We start from the raw sequence: 19,955 nt of genomic DNA, 5'->3' as shown, positions 1-19,955 counted from the left end.
GTTTATCAAACACATTTACAATTGTTTTGCCTCAACATTTTCTCCAAAACGTGTAACTGCTTATTTTAGAAAACTACTTCAGAATTTGAGAAGTGCTTTTTAGTATTTGACGCTTAAAACTATGTAAATTGAGCTAATAATCCTTCTTGGGTAGATATGACAGAGACATGTCACGGACTTAGAGTCTCACTAAAGCTCCATGCGGCACTTGACAACTTACTCACTAATCTTTCAAAATCCCCTTTGAACTAAGATCGCTAAGAGAATGTAGGAAAGATTTGGAAAGTTTTGGAAAAAGGCTTTGTATGGCTTGGAAGATGGCTTACAACTTGTTTGATGAGTTTGGAAATGGGACGCCTCTATTTATACTACTTCTTAGGGGTCTTTGGGTAAATAATATTTATAATATAAGTCCCTCTATATTTACACTTTAGTTCATATTCTAGAATTCTCTACACTCTCTAGGGAATTCTAAAGTCTTCTTGAAAATATCTAGGGGGTTTTAGAGTTCTGTATAAGCTTCTCCACAACTCTAGATTCTTCTTCCTATTCCAGAGCCGAATTCGAACAGTGAAGTGGCGGGACATGACAAGCGGGACTGTATTGGTATATGAATTTTCCTCATTTTATTTTTTCAAGATCACTATCTATTAGCGCATTTGAGTTTCATATATATGGCTGACAAGGTAGGGGTAAGGTCTGCGTAAACATCCTCGTCTTCTGACTCTACTTGTGAGATTAGACCGAGTGATTGCGTTGTTGTCCCTGCAGCTGTGAGATTTTGTTGCCCAAGAGTTCCTCTTTTCTCTGCTCTTTCATGATCTTCATTTTTATTCTTTATTCTTACATTATCTCTACAGACTACAATCTAATTAGGTTGCAAGCTACCAGAGGCTTAGCATTGCTACTGTGACGTACTTGTAACATAAACCTGAAACTGGAAGGTCCCATCTTTAGTTTCATATATAAGAATGTCTATGCCTACAGCTTAGATTAGTGGAATTAGAAATTATAACTGAATTAATAAATCTAATTAACATGATTATTGCATTTGAAAAAAGTTTACGGAATTGGAATAAACGTTGAATGCAGTCAATTATGAAATATTATATTGGAAGATCTTAGCTGACAAGAAAGATCTATGAACGTTGAGACTATCCGCAATTTGGTGAACTAGATATAATGAGTGTAAACAACTAGAGGCCAACTCAAATCTTCATATAGCAAAGGCCTGCTAAGTATTGTCATTCTGTTTGGATGATTATTAAGTATTGTTTCATAATGTTTCGTATCATATTGTATTGTATTGTTTTAGATTATATCGCTCTCTGTCGTTACATAATGTTATACATCAAGAATTTGATCCGTCGTTACATAATGTCTTACATCAAAAATTTGAGTGATAAACCTACTAGGTAGGGTACTATGAGAAAGTAGAGTAAAGGATAAATAAAGATAAAAAGAGAAGAAAATTAAGATAACACAATCACACCAAATCAATCGTTACATTTAATAGTTGGCTAACGATGAATTTAAACGATAGGCATTCCAGCCCGTTTTAATGGAGGGGCGCGCTATTTGTTTACATCCATTAGTTTGAAAGGGATTCAATGACAATTTTGATGGAGATCAAATGACTGTTCATGTACCTTTATCCTTGGAGGCTCAAGTAGAGGCCCGTTTACTCAATGTTATCTCATATGAATCTTTTGTCTCCGGCTATTGAGGATCAATACAATAGAATTTAAGTAACAATCAAAATAAATACTATATTTAAACTAACAATACAATACAATATAATAATACAATACAATACAATGGGTAACAACCATCCAAACAAGTGTGAAAGGAAATCCCTCTTGGTAAAACTGCAAAATGCAAATCAAATGCATTCAATAAATTTACTAGTATATTACAGATGACTCGGATATACTTTATGTAATTGCATACTGCAATAATATATTACCAATAACTCACCAACTCAAGTAGCTTGTATTGAATGCATTTGCATACGTACACTCGATTTCCTACCTACAACCCTATCAAAAAAACAAATCACCTGTTGAAGGTGATATACATGGATGAATTAAATGAAAAAAGGACACGCAAAAAAACCCAGGGTACTGGATATCCAGAAGCCCCAAGTACAAACTATGGCACGAAAACTACCGAGCCTCTTGACAGAGCTCTCCATCTTGACGTAGCATCATCAAATCAGACTTCACCTTCATCCTTCTATTTTTGAGATCTGGTTTTCTTTTTAGTCTTAGATCTCTTTGCGGACAGCACAGATGATGCACTCTTGCCTTCAAGCTTCTTTGTTAGCTTCACAATGCTTGACATTCCTTTTCGTGCTGCTGCCCGATGTTCAGGCCTCCGGCTCATCATCTTGCGGTCAAGGGGCCAGTAGGCATATGGCTCAAGTTTGTCTTTCTTCTTGACATCACCACCTGCCTTCTTGCTTGCATACTCTGTTCCAGTGTACGCCCATCCTGAATCAGATGTTCTCCTCCGTTTCTGAGAATTCCTTGAGCTCTCTGAAAAGCGACTCCCTGCTTTGCTTCTTACATCTAAATCATCAGTAGTTGGCTTGACTCGTTTTTGCTTCTTATCTCCCTCGTGAATAATCAAACGGCCTTCAGAGTCTATTTCTGCTTCGTCTTCTGATTCAGGCTTCCTCTTGAGATTGCCAGATGCTCTAAGAGCTGACCTGGTCTTCTTCTGGTCAAGTAAGTCAAGTGGCTCATCATCTAATTGATCAAACAGATCTTCCTGCAAACTCTTGGCTAATTTCCGTGTTTTCTTGGACCTGGAAATATGACATACACCCACTCATCTTACATGTGAAATAGTCTAAGCTACAAAGCATCATTAATTTCCTTTAAAAAATTACATTTAACTTCCAAGTTCCAACGTACTGTAGAACATTACATCTTAAAACATTCCCACTCACCGTAATAAAGATGCTTTGGAGTCTGATACTAATGTAGCCTTGCTCCTACGACCAGCAGTAGTTTTCGTGTCCATATATTCTGCATCACTATTCTCAGATTCTCCATCATCGAACTCAGAAAATATTTTTGTATGATTCCATCTGCTTAGCCTGTAACAGGATGGAAACGTTAATACCACAAGTACTAAAATAATACTTGACAAGATACAAAGGCATTGAAATGACTTCTTATCCATGCATTACAAACTACAAAGATGAGAGACCAAAGAGGCATTGTCCATCTTAACTGGGACAGATCTGAACATTCAACACTAACACAAACAGTCAAAAAGAGGCAAACATTTGTTTCATAATAATAAATTGTTCCAACCAACAAAGGTATATAAAATACTCCAACATGTTTTAGTCGCTTCACCATGTGTCAGGCCTCCAATATGTGTAGGTATATATGGAGGAAAGGAAACCACAACAAACATTTGTTTCATGATAAATAAATTGTTCCAACCAACAAAGGTTTTGTTCTCAACTTCAGTATGTAGGTACATATGGAGGAAAGGAAACCAACCTTGATGTTGTTGCTTTTGTCATACGGGACTTGCTTTCCTCAGAATTCGAGGCGAGGCTCCTATCTCTTCGCTCCTTGATCTACATTTTCATCAGAAGAATAAATAACTCATCTGAACATTTAATATCCCACGAGCATTTTCACAGGTTTTAGTCCAGCTCATAACTAACCTTTCTTATGTTAGTAAGGAGTTTCATATGCCCTTCAGGCATCACCTCTTTTACAGCATCCAATCCACACTTCTTGATAAGCATTTCAATAAGCAGCTTAACCTGTAAAACATAACATGCACCCAGCCACCTTTCAATCAACAGCTAAGATTTTCATAACAGGAAAGTGATTCCACAAACCAAAATTAGAAAAGAACACTGAAGATGGACTAATTGCATACAGGAACCAAAACTAACTCAAACTAAAGTAGTTTAGGATCTAGAAGAAAAGCAAAAACCTTGGCTTTGAAATGGTTCTTGGTACTATTTTGCCAACCAAGAAGGGCCTCTACCATGTTCTTTAAATGTGCTTGCAATCCATCGGCAGTCGATTTTGTGACCAGTACCTTCAACAGCCCTAAATTAGCCTGCATTCAAGACAAGTTTCAGGTGACATTCATAAGATGGCGGGTGAACATAGTTCGAAGAGTGTCCTAATACAGACAAAAACACACCTTAATTATTTCTTTGTTCTCTCTCTTAAGGAGAAGAAATGTTGATGGTAGGACACTGTAAGCAGCAGAAACAAGGTCTGAAAATTCATAAGCAAGGCGAGCTAGGCCTTTAACCGCTGCACTGATCATATGAGGTGTTTCCCCGGCAAGACCCCCAGCAATCTGCAAGCGAAACATCAACAACAATGATGCTTATGTCAAACTGAAAGATCCTACTTCATCACATAAATTCATCAAATTATTACTTGTCATACCATATTAAAAAACTGATGCAGGTTCTCCTTTCTGCCACCTTTGTCCTCATCGGCACAAGCATGGCCAATCTTGACAAGAATCTCATACGCTCGGTTCCTTGTTTTCTTGTTAGCCTTATATGGAATCATCAAATAACTCAGCACATAAATCAAATAATTATGATGTAAACAATATAGCTGTCCTTCCAGTTATGCAGCCAAGACTAGTTAATGGTGAGAAATTATTACGTTATGAACTTCTAAAAGAACTCAAAGCAAAATGATCATATGCATGAAAGAAGAAAGTAACTATTTTAGGAACTAACTTGACGCTTTTCTAAGTTACCCAATCTTAAAGAGAAATCGAAGACCATTCAAGGCGATGAACAACAAATGAAAGAGTAACTGTAAATTGATGGAGGTAAAAGATAAGAGAACAAAAATGAGGTTACAAGTGTAGTTTGTGCAATCATATTCCATCAGAATCCTACAAAGACTAATGCTTAGCTCACTGTACTTTAGAATGTCATTTCACATGTAAATACTAACAAACATTTATTAACTAATAGCACACGTAGGCTATAGGCTAGGTACTCTTAAAAGTTTGATGACATGAACTGTGCACTTTCTATAGTCAAGGTCCCCACAAAATGATTCATGAAAATTATCTCATGGCACTGCTTATTGCAACACAAGTTTAGAGTTTCCATACGTTACATTTAGTCAGTCACCAAACTGGTTGGTACCACTTCGCAACTATGGGACAAAATCAGGAGGACAAATTCACAGATTAACAGCCATATAAATTCTTATGGAAATGAAATATGGGTAAACTCTAGAGTGGAACTCCATCAAAATTAATAAGTATACCTCTTTGAGTGCAAGCAAAATTTCAGTCATAAAAGAAGTAATACTGTCACGCCTCCTCTGTTCTGATTTATCCTGTAGAATGCAATAAACTGTTAAAAGACTTAGCAAAATTTAGTAAAAATTTGCATAAATCAGAGGCATCTTAGTATTATCCACAAGAGGATAATCCTCACCTTTGTAACATGGACAATCAAAAAGTATAGGCAGTCAAGTCTGTGACGCTTGGCTGGAAAATGACAGGCAGGTAGTGTTTCAATCATCAAATTAAGCAACTCTTCGGTCTTCGTTGAAATAAATTCATCACAGTCCTGTACACAGAAGTTGCAAAACTTATTAGTCACAAAATAAATGTGTCAAAAATATAATTAAGAATCATAAAAGAGGTGCTTTAACATTATAGTTCAGATTACTTGCTTCAGAACAAGGACAAGGGAATATATTAATTTCATGCTAAATTCAACCTTGGAATTTAATTCAATTGGGTACCATCAAATGACTGCACTAACATGAAAGGCCTGAATCGCCTTTCCTCCAAATATTTTGAACCATGATAATGATATTTTACAAAGCTTACTCAACTCATAAGTTATCTTGAAATCGTTTCTAATTTTTTGGATATAACCGTCGAGGCAACAATAACTTCATGTTACTTGGGGAAAAAACTTACCTGAAGGATCATGGAGAGAACTTTATATGCCTTCTTCTGGATCAAGCCTTCCTCGTCCTGTGCCTCATATTAGTTAATAAACTTTCGACATCGAGAAGCTAAAAGTGCAGAAGCAAAGCCACAACTGCTACCAACCTTTAAAGCAGGCTTTAAAGCACCAAACAGCACACCAATTTCTTGAGCATTTAAACCAGGCAAGAATGAAACTGCCAGGTCAAACAACTGTGCCCTAAATGGTAGCAGCAAGAGATATGGATGTCATTAACACAAAAGGAAAAAGGGCTTGACGGCAGAAGGAATGAAACAAATGTGATTTAATCATCCTACCTCTCCAACGAAGAACTTTTACTGGATGAGTCATCAATCTGCATTGAATGCGATTTTTTGTCCTTCCCTGCCTCCCCAACTTCTTGGGTCACCTCCAAAAGCCTCTGCATGATTTTCGTAAATAGCACTCTTACCACCCTTCTTTTTCCTTTGGATTGGTCGAGACTCTTTTCTCTCACTTTGTCAGCAATAGAGGCCAATACACCAATTGTTCTCTGTATTTAATACTCATTATCAAAAAAACTGAGCAAGCAAAATATTTTCACCAGTTTTTCTAAAAAGCAATTCAAATTTTCAGATATTAATAATTTAGAAAAAATAGAATTGCCAATTCACCAATAATGATTTCTCTACATGCATCATCAAACAAACCAGACAGAAAAAGAAAAATGTTTAGCACACAATCTTTTGGATTCCAATAAACAGACCTTGTCAACAGCTGGAAAGAAAATGAAATACTATGAGATAGCATTCCTCCAATCGACAATGTGGCAATACTATCAAGGATCTCAGTCGAAACTTATGCAATGTGACGGATAATTAAAAGTGCAAATTAAAAAAAATTACACGAGCAAGGACAAAGCTTAGGCAGAACCTTACAGAGACCCTTCTTCTTAAATCAATAACACCTACTACCTCCATAACAATAATGTGTTGATTTGGAGCAAAAGGATCGAACTGACCAATTCGCAGTCTAAACTTGGACACAGATTCAAATACTTTTTGCAAAAGAAAAAAAAGATATGGATAACATAATGTTAATAATTATTTTAGATGTAAAATAATGTTATGTTAATAATATATCAAGGTAAGGTTAAATATATTGAAATTTTAATATATTCATGTGCTGAGTCTGGGTTTACTTAAAACACAGTATAGTAGGTTGATGCAGCTTGATCACAGTTTCCTTGGCTCAACTCCATCACTTTTATAGGATATACATAGAACAGTTAAGAGATGCAGCCTTTTGGAGCCATCACTTGATAACATCATTGGAGCAGAAAAGAAAAAAAAGATTGGTTTCCTTTCATATCAAGTATCATATGGAAAAGCAATAAACAAAAATGTCAGAGTGGTCGAAATAGCTACAGGCCCACAAACTATTATTGAAAGACGAAGTTCCAACAAGCTTCTTTTGTTTCTCACATGACACTATGATAATATGCAGAATATGCATTTTGTTTCTTTCCTTTTTTCCCTTTTCATTGTACACTGTTTCTTTAAAGCAGTTGTGACTGTGATCCAAGAATTCATATATCAATTAAAACATCAATAAAAGAATATCATCCATCACTATTAAACAGGGGGTAATAGTATCTCTTTTAAACAAACCTGCAAAAATCCACCAGTATCTTTAGAGGATTTCAAGAAGACGTCGTAGAGAACAGGCAGCAGTTTCTGAGCAGAAAGGCTCAATGTGTTCAAGTTATTATCTGCAACTTGCTGGTTGTAACGTGCAATGGCTCGTTCTCTGGAAACGCTTGTTTCAGTATCAGACAAATCCACTTTCCCTTTTAAAATACTATTGTTCTGCTGAATGAGGATCTGCAAACTGGAGCATATTATCCCACAAACATCAGGCTCTTCATGTAGAGCTTTGCGGAATACCTTCTCCAGATCCTTGAAGCTTTCAGCAGTGTCCACAGGGTAATTGCAAAATGAGGGTAACAGTGACCACAATGAGTACACAATTCCATCAATAGTTCTCGCTGAATATATCTTTCCCTCGCGCTCAAGCTGGCAGAAAACATAAGAATGAGTTCACTGTGTAAATAAAAGAAAGTAGGGAGGGGCAGGAGATGTGATTTAGCATCAAACATACCATTGCAGACCTCTGCTTCATAGCTGCAACCATCGACAAAATTGAGTTGGTAAAGAAACTTAAATGCGCACCAACAATATTTTGCTTTAGAATTGGGAAAAGCCAGATGTTGGATTCTGATAGATCTTGTGCATCCAGTTTAAGAGGAAGAAGAGTAAGAAAAGATTCAGGTCCCATTGCACCAACAGCTGATCCAACACATTCGTGCAGCTGTTATCAACAAAGCCGTAAACTATCAGCATATTCTATTAGATAAGAAAATGTTATAGCTAAACAGATACTCACAAATCATATTACTAAGAACATTAAGGAATTACAGAAAAAAACAACTCCACAAGGGCAAAGATCCCCTGCTAAGACACGACCTATATTTCCACGGATAATGGTTAGGGACCATGGTCAGTCTCTGACAATATTTTGGAAGCGGGAGGTTATTTGAGTAACTTTTATATTTGAGTAACTTGCCAAGCAGGCCTCAGATTTTCATGGTTCTTTTTTCCGACTGAATCTAATTTTAGGTGAGAAATAAGATCCACATAAAGTAAGATCTTACTTGGGCAAAATTCCACACATATTCCATTACATGACTAATAAGATGGACAAGGTAAACCTTGGAGAATACGAGAATCATTAATGTTTCAAAAACCAGCATTACTTTGAGCAATAAACTGTTCATCAAAGAAATTGTTAGCAACAACATATCCAGTGTAATCCCACAAGTGGGGTTTTGGAGAGGGTAGAATGTATGCAAACCTTACCCATACCTTTGTGGGGAAGAGAGGTTGTTTCTGATAGACCATCAACTCAAAAGAGAAGTTTCCGAAGTATATTGAAGTAGGATTGCAACAAAAAAAAAAAAAAGATGAAGCAACAAATAGTAATACACATTGAAGAACAAGAAACTATATGATTACTAAATATCACTACTAATAGGAATGAGAGGAGAGGAGGTTGGCCCCCTGCCTCTGCCACAGAGAGTGTGACAACACTCTTCTACCTACTAACCTTCTACCCTAATCATCAGCCTTCCGGTCATGTTGTTGTGTCATGTCTTTGTCTAATCACCTCCCCAAATTCTTCTTCGGTCTATCTCTACCTCACCTAAATACCACTACAGTCAACCTCACACCTCCGTACTGGTGCATCGGCACACCTCCTTTTGACATGTTTGAATCATCTCAGCCTCACCTTCTTCATCTTGTCCGCCACAAAGGCCACTCCCTCCATACCCTATATAACTTTGTTCCTAATCTTATCTCTTCTAGTTTGCCCACACATTGATATGAGCATCTTCATCTCTCCTACATTCATCTTCTGAATGTGCGCGTTCTTGCCTGTCCAAAGTCCAAACCCTTAGCCTCATCAACACAGTTGGTCCAACCACCACCCTGTAGAACTTACTTTTAAAGCTTAGTGATACATTCTTATGGCACAATACCATGGATGTAAGCCTCCATCTCATACACTCTACTCTAATACGATGTGAGACATCATCATTAATCTCCTTGTTTCCTTGGATTATGGTTCGAAGATACTTGAAGCTTCCTTTTTGGGTATGACTTTTGCATCAATCTTCACTAAACTTGCATTCTAGGTACTATGCATAGTCCTACTTAATCTGAAACCTTTAGACTCTAAGGTTTCTCTCCAAACTTCCAACATGTCGTTAACTCCACCGTGCGTCTCATCAATCAATATTGTCATATGTGAATAAATACACCACGACACCTTCCCTTGAATATGTTGTGTCAGTTCATCCATCACTAAGGCAAATAGGAACAGACTAAGGGTGATCCCTAATGCAATCCCATCATGATTGAGAGGGGTTTTGAATCACCTCCATTGTTTTAACTCCATAGTACATGTCTTTAATTTCCCTAATGTAGAGGTGTCAATGATTTTTTAAAAACTAATTTACTAAGTGAAACGAATATTAGGTTTCTCTTAATATAATTGAAGACTTTTATATAAATGTGTAACCATACAGAATAATCGGGTAGGTGTTTTATTTTATAATGTGTGCCTCTTCTTCACCAACACTTCGTCATTATCGTCCTTGATGCACTTCACTTGGTCTAGGTTACATGGCCTCCTCTCTCACCTTGGCAAGCTTATACAACTATATATTCCCGCCTTTGCACTCAAGCTCTTCATACATGTCCTCAAAAAATGTCGTGACTGCTAGCTTTACATCCTTCTCCACTGTCTAACCTTCTTGGCTTCCACTTTTCCTTAGACCTTTCCATTCCACCACAAATCCCTTTTTTACTCACCTGGGCTAACCCTCGAGACCCCTAAGTTGAATCTTTAATGCAATCAATATGTTAGTCAAATCATCCTTACCATGACACTTATGTTTTGTCAAACATATGATACAAATTCGTTGCATTGAATCACATTATTGGAAATAATGATGATAAGGGCAATTCAAGAGATCAAGTTGGTCTCATTTGGAAATTGATGGTGTTGACAAAAGGCAAAAGGCCAGGCACACCCATTAAACGCACCATCCAGAAATCAAGAGCAATTATAACAAGTGTTCAACACAATCATTGATTATATTTGTACAAATCTATGATTTTTGAAGTGTATCTCACACTTAGAAATAAATTGTGGTTTTTCGTAGTGTATCTCACACTTAGAAATAAATATATTTCATGACATAACAATCATCAACAGAAGGAGTTTGTTGATCCTTTCTTTGCTAGGTCTCAACTACTCTTTTTAATTCTCAAGCATCTCTATTCTATATTTTTCCTAGTCAATTCTCTTGTTGGTGCCAAAAGGGATCAAACCTGTTTTTTTATCAAGAGGGTTATGCCATTTGTCAAATAAAACGTTATATATAAAACATCAGTCCAAGATGTCTCGAACGAAAACTAAAATGCTACTCCATCCTTTGTCTCTACATTCTATGCTTTCTAGAATTTTCCGCACAAACTTGTGAGAAGAAGTTAGCAAGGTGGAAGTCCCAATATCTCTCCATGGGTGGAAGATTGACCTTGATAAACTTTGTGCTTGATGCACTTCCAACGTATATGATGTCATTATTTCCTATCCCACCAGGAATCATCAATAGGTTGGATAGCATCAAGAGGAAATTTCTATGGCAAGGGAACAAAGACAGGAAGGGTTACCACCTAGTCAAATGGAAGGCAATGATCAATGAGAAAAGATTTGGGGGAATGGGGATCAAAACTCTAAAGAATCAGAGTAAAGCTTTAAGAATGAGATGGTCATGGAAATATTCAAATGAAAATCGAAGTCTATGGGTTAGAGTCATTAAAGCTAAATATGAGGCGATGATTGGATGACAAAGGAGGTCACTACTCCTTATGGAAATCTATCAGAATTTTTTGAAATGAATTCAAAGTTAATACCATAGTCAAAGTGACAAATGGAGTTAAAACTGTCTTATGATTGGCATGAAGCAGGCAACATGGAGACATTATTCCTAGAGAGCACAATAGCAGAATTGTGGACACCTCATGGGTGGAATTTTGTGTTCAGGAGACACCTCAATGATTGGGAAATACCAAGAGTAACAAAATTCTTCAGCACCATCGACCAATTCAGTGGTTTGAAGGCCGGACAAGACATCCTACAGTGGCAGGGAAATAGTAACGGGACTTTTAAAGTAAATGCAGCTTACAGGAAGATGGACCAACCTTCAACTAAACCAGCAGATACTCCGATGGCCTTGGAAACAAATTCGGAAAGCCAAAATCCCACACAAAGTAGCTTGCTTTGTCTGGTTATTGGTTAAGGAAGTAGTGCTGACACAAGATAACTTGATGAAAAAGGGGATCCCTTTATGTTCGAGATGTTTTTTTTCTGTGTGGAAACTGCAGAAACAGTGGTTCATCTATTTATACACTGCAAGGTCACAAGTCAACTATGGAGATTATTCCTATGTCTCAAAAATATATCTTGGTCCATGCCAGGGAAAATCACAGAAGCATTACACAGTTGGGAAGAAGCAAGGAGTTCACACTAAAAACAGAAACAAATGGAGAATTGTACCTGCAGCTATATGGATGGAGAGGAACCTTAGAGTCTTTGAGAATATGGAGAATACTATAGAACAAGCCAAAATAAATTGTATTTTGACTTTATGTTTTTGGTGTAACCACATATACTCTAATGATATTGTCTCTATCATTGATGTCTTAAGACTCATTATAAGGATAGGACAGTAGATTTTGAGTTCTTTTGTAAATATGGGTTCAGTACAACCCATGTACTGTGTTACAGAAATAGAAACAGTTAGTTACCTATATCAAAAAAAAATAATTACATATCAAGTTCTATTATTAACTCATTTAGTGAATCAAGTTGATCCAGATAGAAATCCATATAAATTTGATAGATTGTAGCTAAGGAAAGGAATGAACGAAAAATAAATTTAAATGCATGTAAAATACTAGCTTGTCTTTTTAATGAAAGAATATTACGTTGCTTTTATCAATCAGACATATTTAATATTTGGCTAATATAATCATTTTTGTAGTTCATTTAAAAAAAATTCCTTTCTGATCCTATTCTACATACAAAAAATTTGTGTTCATTTGCAACATTTAAAGTATTGGGATCATAAAACATTGTTTATCAATTTTTGAGATCTCCATTCAATCCAAGGACTGAGCAGTAACAGTACTGTACTATTTTAATTGCAAAGACCAACTTGATCAATAATCTTCACTAAAGTGAAATGCTTCACTTGGTTAGTCATCAAAAGAGCCTGCTCAACTCAAGAAGTCCTACAGAAGAAAGGAATGCAACTAGTCCCTAGGTGTTTCCTATGCAAGTTGATAGGGGAAAAAACAAACACCTATTCCTACATTGCAAATTCACTACACAGATCTGGGAGCTGTTCCTCACATCACAGACTTCAGCTGGACTATGCCAGCACACACTTCTGACCTTTTTAGTTGCTGGATCAGAAGGAGGTAGCAAGACTCAAAAGAAGCGGTGGAAGCTAGTTTTGAAGATAGATCTAATTCCATTCACAAAGTAAAATGGAATTGTTTGGTATCACTACTTTTTCGGTGTAAATAGCTCTATATAAAAGATGTAGATCAAATTATATTAATAGGGAGCTTGTAATTTTGGTTAGGGCAGTAAATTTTTTAAGGTGGCCAGCATGTCTTTAATACGGAAGAATACAACTTTACCAATGTTCAAAAACAAATTCTCATTGTCAGTCAGATATCCAATAAGAAAAATGACAAAGTGATGCCTAAGAGGTTGAATTGTAAATAGCAGCAACATAAGAATAAATAGGTGAGGGAGAAAAGAAAAAGAAAAAAGGATTCCCCCCATGACATCATGGTTAACACGACAAAAGCCATTTCCATGATTAAACAACCCCAAAAGCAAGGCTCACCTGTCTACGGAAAGGGAAGTCTTCATCTGGCAACTTTTCCATATCAGCCAAACTCTGTAGTGTTCCCTTCAGAAGGTGAGAAGAATAGCAACCTAAAAAGAAGTCAATGAAAAACACCACTTTGCTTGTCATTCCTTGGTTGATGTATAGGAAGAAAGCAAAATGAGAATTAAATCTAGCTCATTACATCACCAATTCTGTCCAATGATAAGTCACTTACTATAGGCATGATCATTAGCAGAATACTAAGAAGGAAAGAAGCAATAATAAGTACTCAGTTTTATCAAAGTGGATATCATTTTAGGAAGTCCAAATCCATGAAACCTGATTTGAATTAGTGTCAAAAACTATATACACAATAATTTATAGACCATTCAACAAATTTGAAACTAATTATTGAGTTTTAGAACTTAAGATGGCTATATATTTTTTAAAAGATAATCACCTAGCTTATCAAACATGGCAACCACCACTTGAAATGACATGTCCCAGACTGCTGCATAGTGATAGGTAAGCAAGCTCTCAATTGTGGCACAGATTTTCTCAATGATAGTTGGTCCAGATTTTTTCATATCAGTATTCGAACTAATTATGTTATCCACACCCTGTTTGATCAAGTTTTCATCAATGCATTCATGTATTAAGCTCTTGAGTGCCTCCAGCGCAGCCCTTATAGCTTCCTCATGTTCAGAACCCAGTACATCTGAAAGACCATAAAGTAAATAAGTAATAATGAAACAACAACTACCAAAATCAGAATTGGACAGGAAAATAACTAAACTGGTAGGTGAAGTGAAAGACTTTATCCCCCTCTTTATTTTGCATGAAACAAATTGAATTCTTAATATTATTTTATTCAGAAGTGTGCAATCTATGCAAGGTAAGAAAATAGGGGGAAAAAAACCCACCACTAAGAGAGTTGAACACCACAGGGAGCTTAACCACACATAATTGCCTGTTAATTGAATATACTTTTCTCATCCCAATGCCAAGCAAGCGAGCTGTGAATGTCAAAGTATCAGCAGATGACTCATTTGCAGAAACTGAAGCAGCAAATGAACCCAAGAGGTCCAAAAGCACTTCTGGAGATACTTCTGCTGTTGGATGGATACAAAGAGCATTCAAACCATCTGTAATGCGCCTATTAACAAGAGGCTGATGCAATTCCAATAAAGATTTGAAGTACTTCAAAGTGCTATTCAAGTACTTTGAAGACATAAAAGGAAGACAAAGTTTCAGAGCATCCAGCACGTGTAAGACTTCTTGTGCTCCTTTGGGTCTTTCAGAGGCATTTACAGTTGTTCCTCCTGCAAGAAGAAGGGACCTTTCAAAGAGATTTGTGATTGCCTCACTAGCAGGTGCCAATAGAGGAGCAAGCACAGATGATGACTGAAAGTTTTGCAGGAGATCACGTAGACAATTATGTGACATCTTCCTCACCTATTCAATTGACCAACCCAAAACAGAAGAAAAATCACTGACAATATACTTGATCTTCCTAACTTCTGAGTTGAAGCATTATGTAAAGGCTAAAAATAGCAAGAATATTATCCATAATACTATAAGCAAGCAGATACCCATTTTTACATCATAGCTTCCATATTCTCTAATCTCTGCCTTTGCAGGGGATTGGCATCCATGTAAATCTATAAAAAAAAAATCCTTCATTTGTTCTATCGTTGTATTCTCTCATTCCTTTTTATGTTATCACACCAACACTTGTTGACAAAATAATCTCAAATCTAAAATCTTAATTTCTCTTTTTAGTAACTACTATGGAATTCCAACAAAAGGATCAGAGTTGCTGGGCATGGCTGTACGCATATAACTTTTGAAATACACATTACATTGATTATTGACCCACAAGAAGATCATTCTGCTCATACTCGTCTTTTATGACATAATCAATATAACTGTGTTAACATCATGACTTAAGAAATTGAAAATCGATCAAAATTGTAGATTACTGGATTCTGTAAACATGCATCCTACTAATTGTATCATTACATAGGAAGCTACTAAGCTTGTGCCAGCAGTCTGTTACTTAGTTGAGAAAGCCATTTTGCGCTTTAAAATAATTACTTTTACTATAGTCTGCTGCTCTACCTAAGAAACATGGACTAAATAAGATAAAGACCGAGTCTTTTCATGTAATGAAATTTCCATATTGTTAAAGATGCGCTTGATAGATTAACCAAAAGAAAGGCATGATACTAGAGGGGAATGCATTAAATTTCTTATCAAAACTGTTAAATAAAGAAAAGTAGTGACCTTTTGCCGATCATCTGTTATATACCCAATAAACAGACCATAAAGTTGAGCGACATCAGACCAGTTCCCCTTGGCTCCAACAATTAGCAAATGCACAACACACTTCAAGCACGAAACAATCCCTTCAATACCAATAGTCTTCAATCCAAGAAGTTGAATCATAACATCAGATAAATATTCATACTTCTTCCTCAACATAGCTTGGTTTATTCTAGGAACAACGAGAGACAAAATCGTGGAAAGAGCATCAATAAGATGGGATGGCGGCCCTTCAGGGGCAGCGGTATATAGGGTTTGGAGTGAGGAACAAGTAGCACCGAAGTAAGCAATTGGCGTAAGAGGAAAACTCTGCTCTCTGAGCTCCTGTGACATTGTACCAATGGCGGTGCAGATGTGGACGTGGTGCTCATTGTTGGAATCGCAAAATTGTGATAATACAGTATTGCAGAAGTCATCTGACGAGTTCTCCGGGAAAGGCAGTTCCATTTCAATCCCCTCCATCACTGTGAGGGAGCTTGAACGGCGGCGGCGAAACCTAAAGCACTAAACCCTCAAAAATATTCAAGCCAAACAAAGCACTAAACCCTCAAAATATTCATTGATGTTATGGAGTATAAAAATATGAATTATATAATTCATTATTAGTTATTCGTATTAAATAAAATTTTCTTAATAGTTTGTATTTTGTAGGAAAAGAAAAATATGAATGATAAGTTGATAACTGACATTAGCCTCCGGGGCGTTATATAGTTTACATATAAGTAAAAGTTTTATTTTTAAAAATCTTCGTGATTTTAATATAACTAGCTAAATTTACATATTTTACACCATTTATTGCGTTAGTTAATAATAAAAGAAAAAAAAATTGTTATATGTTATAGTAATAGTAAAAAATCTTTATAAAAATAACGTAAATTTGTAAGATAAAAAAGGGTTAGTATATTAAAAGTGACAAAGTAGTTTGTTTATTAGGTAGGAGTCCTCCAAGTTTTAAATATTAGGTAGAAGTGACAAATATATAATTAATATTAATGAAATTAAAAAAAATTTCCTCAACAGCCCCAAACTTTTAACTTTTACACTTTTACCCTATATTTTTTACCTCAAAATACCTAAAATTTCACTAAAATATATGAGAAGAAAAAAGGCGGTACTTTTTTCTCACCTGCAGCGTCTTCAACAACGAGCCTGAAGGACAATTACCAAGTCTTCAACGAGGCTGAAGTATGCTTCTCAATTCCCTTCTTCTTCTTTTTCTTCATCCTCATCATTCTTAATTTGTAAGCATATATGTGGTTTATGAGAAGATCTATCAAGAAAATTTTGTGAAAATGGATACCAAAATTTTTTGAACTTTTTGCATTGCATTGATTCCGTTTGATCTTGAAATTAACTCAAAAGAGCATTATTGATAAGTATAAAAATTACTTTGTGTCCATTCTTCAGCTAGGTTTATTAAATCTAATTTGATTATTTCAGCCAACAACTTTCGTAGTTGTCTGGACAACTGCTGAAGTTGTTTGTAGAAATAAATAAACATCTCTGTCAGATATAGAAATTGTCTAACAACAGTCTGTAACTATCGGACGATTATAGAAGTTGTCCAACAACTGTCTGTAGTTATCGGACGATTATAGAAGTTGTCCCAACAACTACTGCAGTTGTTTGACAGTTGTGTTCAGTTGTTGGTCAACGAATTAGTTTTTAGGACAAGTAATATAATTGTGGGCAAAGTTTTAATTGTTGAAATAAATAATTGAAGAATTATAGCAGTCTCCAAAGCTACTAAACTTTTATGCCAATTGTTGATAGTTGTGAGGTAACTAAATAGATGTAAAACAAGTAATCAGTGTTCTTTTGCAATTTTGCAGTTCTTTGATGAATGTCTTACTTGTGATGTCTCCAGGTATTGTTTCCCTCTATGGAAGACCATATAATAATAGGAGTTGATTTACATGGTGAATGGGTGGAGAATCCTACTCGTTATACTTGGCGTTCGAAGGGCCGAGAGACAGTACCGATATAGATAAGCGAGAATGTTACGTACAATGAATTGGTTGACATCATTGTTTCTAGGCTTGAATTAGATTGTGATAAAAATGATCTCTCTATTAGTTACATGCTTGGCTTTATTGAAAAGCAAAAAGGAGCTCCTTCTAGGATAAGAAACGATCTTGATTTGCGATTTTTTTTGGATGATCAAAGTAGGCCAATTTTAAGGATATTTGTGGTTGAGAAGATTATAGAGACTACAAATTCAGTTGTAAATGATGAAGAGCATCCTGTTACAATGGATATTCCTATAAATGAGGAAGCTTCACTACATCCGATATCAACACAAGGTAACCGCTACACAGATGATGACGGCACAGATTTTTATACGGGTAAAATTTTCAAAGACAAGCAAAAATTAACTAAATTGTTGAAGCTTGCTTCCGTGAAGAAAGATCAAAGATTCAAATCTGTGAAGAGTTCTAAAGATGTGTATTGTGCTAGATGTGTAGATCAGAATTGTGATTGGTGGTTGCGAGCTACAAAACTTAAAAGTTGTAATAGATTTGAAATTACAAAGTATCGCAGCATTCACTCATGTGGGGCACAACACCTTACAAGTCATCATCCACATGCCTCAGCAGATGTCATTGCAGAATACATACAACCTAATTACTTGAATGGAAAAGGTCCCTCCACAAAAGACATAAAAAATATAGTGCAAGCAGATTTGGGCTGCAAGATTAGTTACTGGAAGTGTTGGAAAAGCAGTGAGATAGCAAAGGCTATGATAAGAGGGACACCGGAGCACGGATATGCAGTTCTAGATGGTTATCGTCATATGCTTATGACTATAAATGAAGGAAGCAAGACATCGTTAAAGCTTGATGACAAGGGAAGGTTCAAATATTTTTTTGCATCTTATGGAGCTTGGATTAGGGGGTTTGTGCATATGAGAAAAGTTTTAGCCGTTGATGGAACATTCTTAAGAGGTCGTTACGATGGAGTTTTGTTGTCTGCTGTCGCACAGGATACAGAAAATCATGTTTTTCCTGTTGCATTTTGTGTAGTAGATAAGGAATGTGATGCCGCATTTGAGTACTTTTTTGAGAAATTGTTGGACATAGTCCCTGATACTTCAGAGTTGTGCATTATTTCTGATAGGCATCCAAGCATAGAAAAAATACTATCAAATTTTTACTCTGAAGCATACCATGGATGTTGCACGAGGCATCTTGGTGAAAATGTCCGTAAAATTTTTCATTGTGGAGATTTTCTTGGACATTATTACCATGCAACAAAAGCATATCGGAGAGATGTGTTTCATGACCATTTTGAACAAATTCAAATTATCAATGCGGAGGTCGCTGATTATCTTGAGAATGTTGGGTTTCACAAATGGAGTAGAGCATATTTTCCAGGAAACATGTAAACTTCTTACTAGTTCAAACATAAATATTGCGGGTCTCTAACAATTGTTGTAGTTGTTGGAATAATTAGTGTACTTGTTCGAACAATTATTGTAATTGTTGGGACAATTATTATAATCGTTGGAACAATTATTATAGTTGTTGGACAACTTTCATAGTTGTTTCAACAGCTGCAGAAATTGTGGGACATTAAAAACAATTGTTTTCAAAACTACAATAGTTATTAAAAATCTGCAATAGTTTGTATTTTAATTTTTGATATTTTTGAATTTTTATATTTCAGATATGATGTATTGACCTCAAATATTGTTGAGTCTGTTAATGCAATGTTCAATGAAGCAAGAGAATTTCCCATTATTGCCTTGTTCAATGATATAAGCAAGAGATGGTCGAAAAAATTTCATGAGAGAAGAATGGCATACGCCAAGTTAAAAACCACCTTCGTTCCTTCAGCTGAAACTAAAATAATGGCTAATAAGAATCTGGGAAATAAATTATTGGTCCATCAAATTGATGAGGACACCTTCAGCGTCACCGCGGACAATGGAATCGCAATGGTCCATCTTTGAAGTAAAATATGTTCGTGTCGAGAGTTTGACTTGGATAAAATACCCTGTCAACATGCTATGGCTGCGCTCAGACACAAATTTGGAGATGAATATGGCAAGATGATTTATGAGTACTCTTCTCCGTATTATAAGGTAGAGTCATATATACTTGCATATGCAGATCCAATCTATCCAGTGCCAGCTGAAGAATTTTGGAATCTTCCTCT

At 36.0% G+C, this 19,955-nt stretch overlaps 2 protein-coding genes across 2 annotated transcripts; one reads left to right on the top strand and one right to left on the bottom strand.

The window, feature by feature from the left end:
- Nucleotides 1-1,863: 1,863 nt before the first annotated feature.
- Nucleotides 1,864-16,340, bottom strand: LOC125876398 (uncharacterized). The gene is made up of 18 exons (XM_049557582.1): nucleotides 15,759-16,340; nucleotides 14,396-14,927; nucleotides 13,933-14,190; nucleotides 13,488-13,579; nucleotides 8,102-8,311; nucleotides 7,612-8,016; nucleotides 6,280-6,494; nucleotides 6,088-6,181; nucleotides 5,953-6,009; nucleotides 5,459-5,593; nucleotides 5,286-5,357; nucleotides 4,437-4,550; nucleotides 4,183-4,344; nucleotides 3,967-4,095; nucleotides 3,689-3,790; nucleotides 3,519-3,598; nucleotides 2,954-3,103; nucleotides 1,864-2,809 (listed from the first exon to the last, which is right to left on the bottom strand). The coding sequence occupies exons 1-18, from the start codon at nucleotides 16,257-16,259 to the stop codon at nucleotides 2,236-2,238; spliced, it is 3,882 nt and encodes a 1,293-aa protein (XP_049413539.1). The 5' UTR covers nucleotides 16,260-16,340; the 3' UTR covers nucleotides 1,864-2,235.
- A 1,537-nt stretch (nucleotides 16,341-17,877) lies between these two features.
- LOC125877306 (uncharacterized) lies at nucleotides 17,878-19,749 on the top strand. The gene is made up of 2 exons (XM_049558640.1): nucleotides 17,878-19,178; nucleotides 19,464-19,749. Exons 1-2 carry the CDS (start codon nucleotides 17,878-17,880, stop codon nucleotides 19,747-19,749), a joined length of 1,587 nt encoding a protein of 528 aa, XP_049414597.1.
- Nucleotides 19,750-19,955: the final 206 nt, after the last annotated feature.

The sequence above is a fragment of the Solanum stenotomum genome, chromosome 9 (assembly GCF_019186545.1).
Source record: "Solanum stenotomum isolate F172 chromosome 9, ASM1918654v1, whole genome shotgun sequence".
Lineage (NCBI taxonomy): Eukaryota > Viridiplantae > Streptophyta > Magnoliopsida > Solanales > Solanaceae > Solanum > Solanum stenotomum.
Note: the sequence above shows the minus strand (reverse complement) of the source record. Positions and strands in the feature narration are given on the sequence as shown.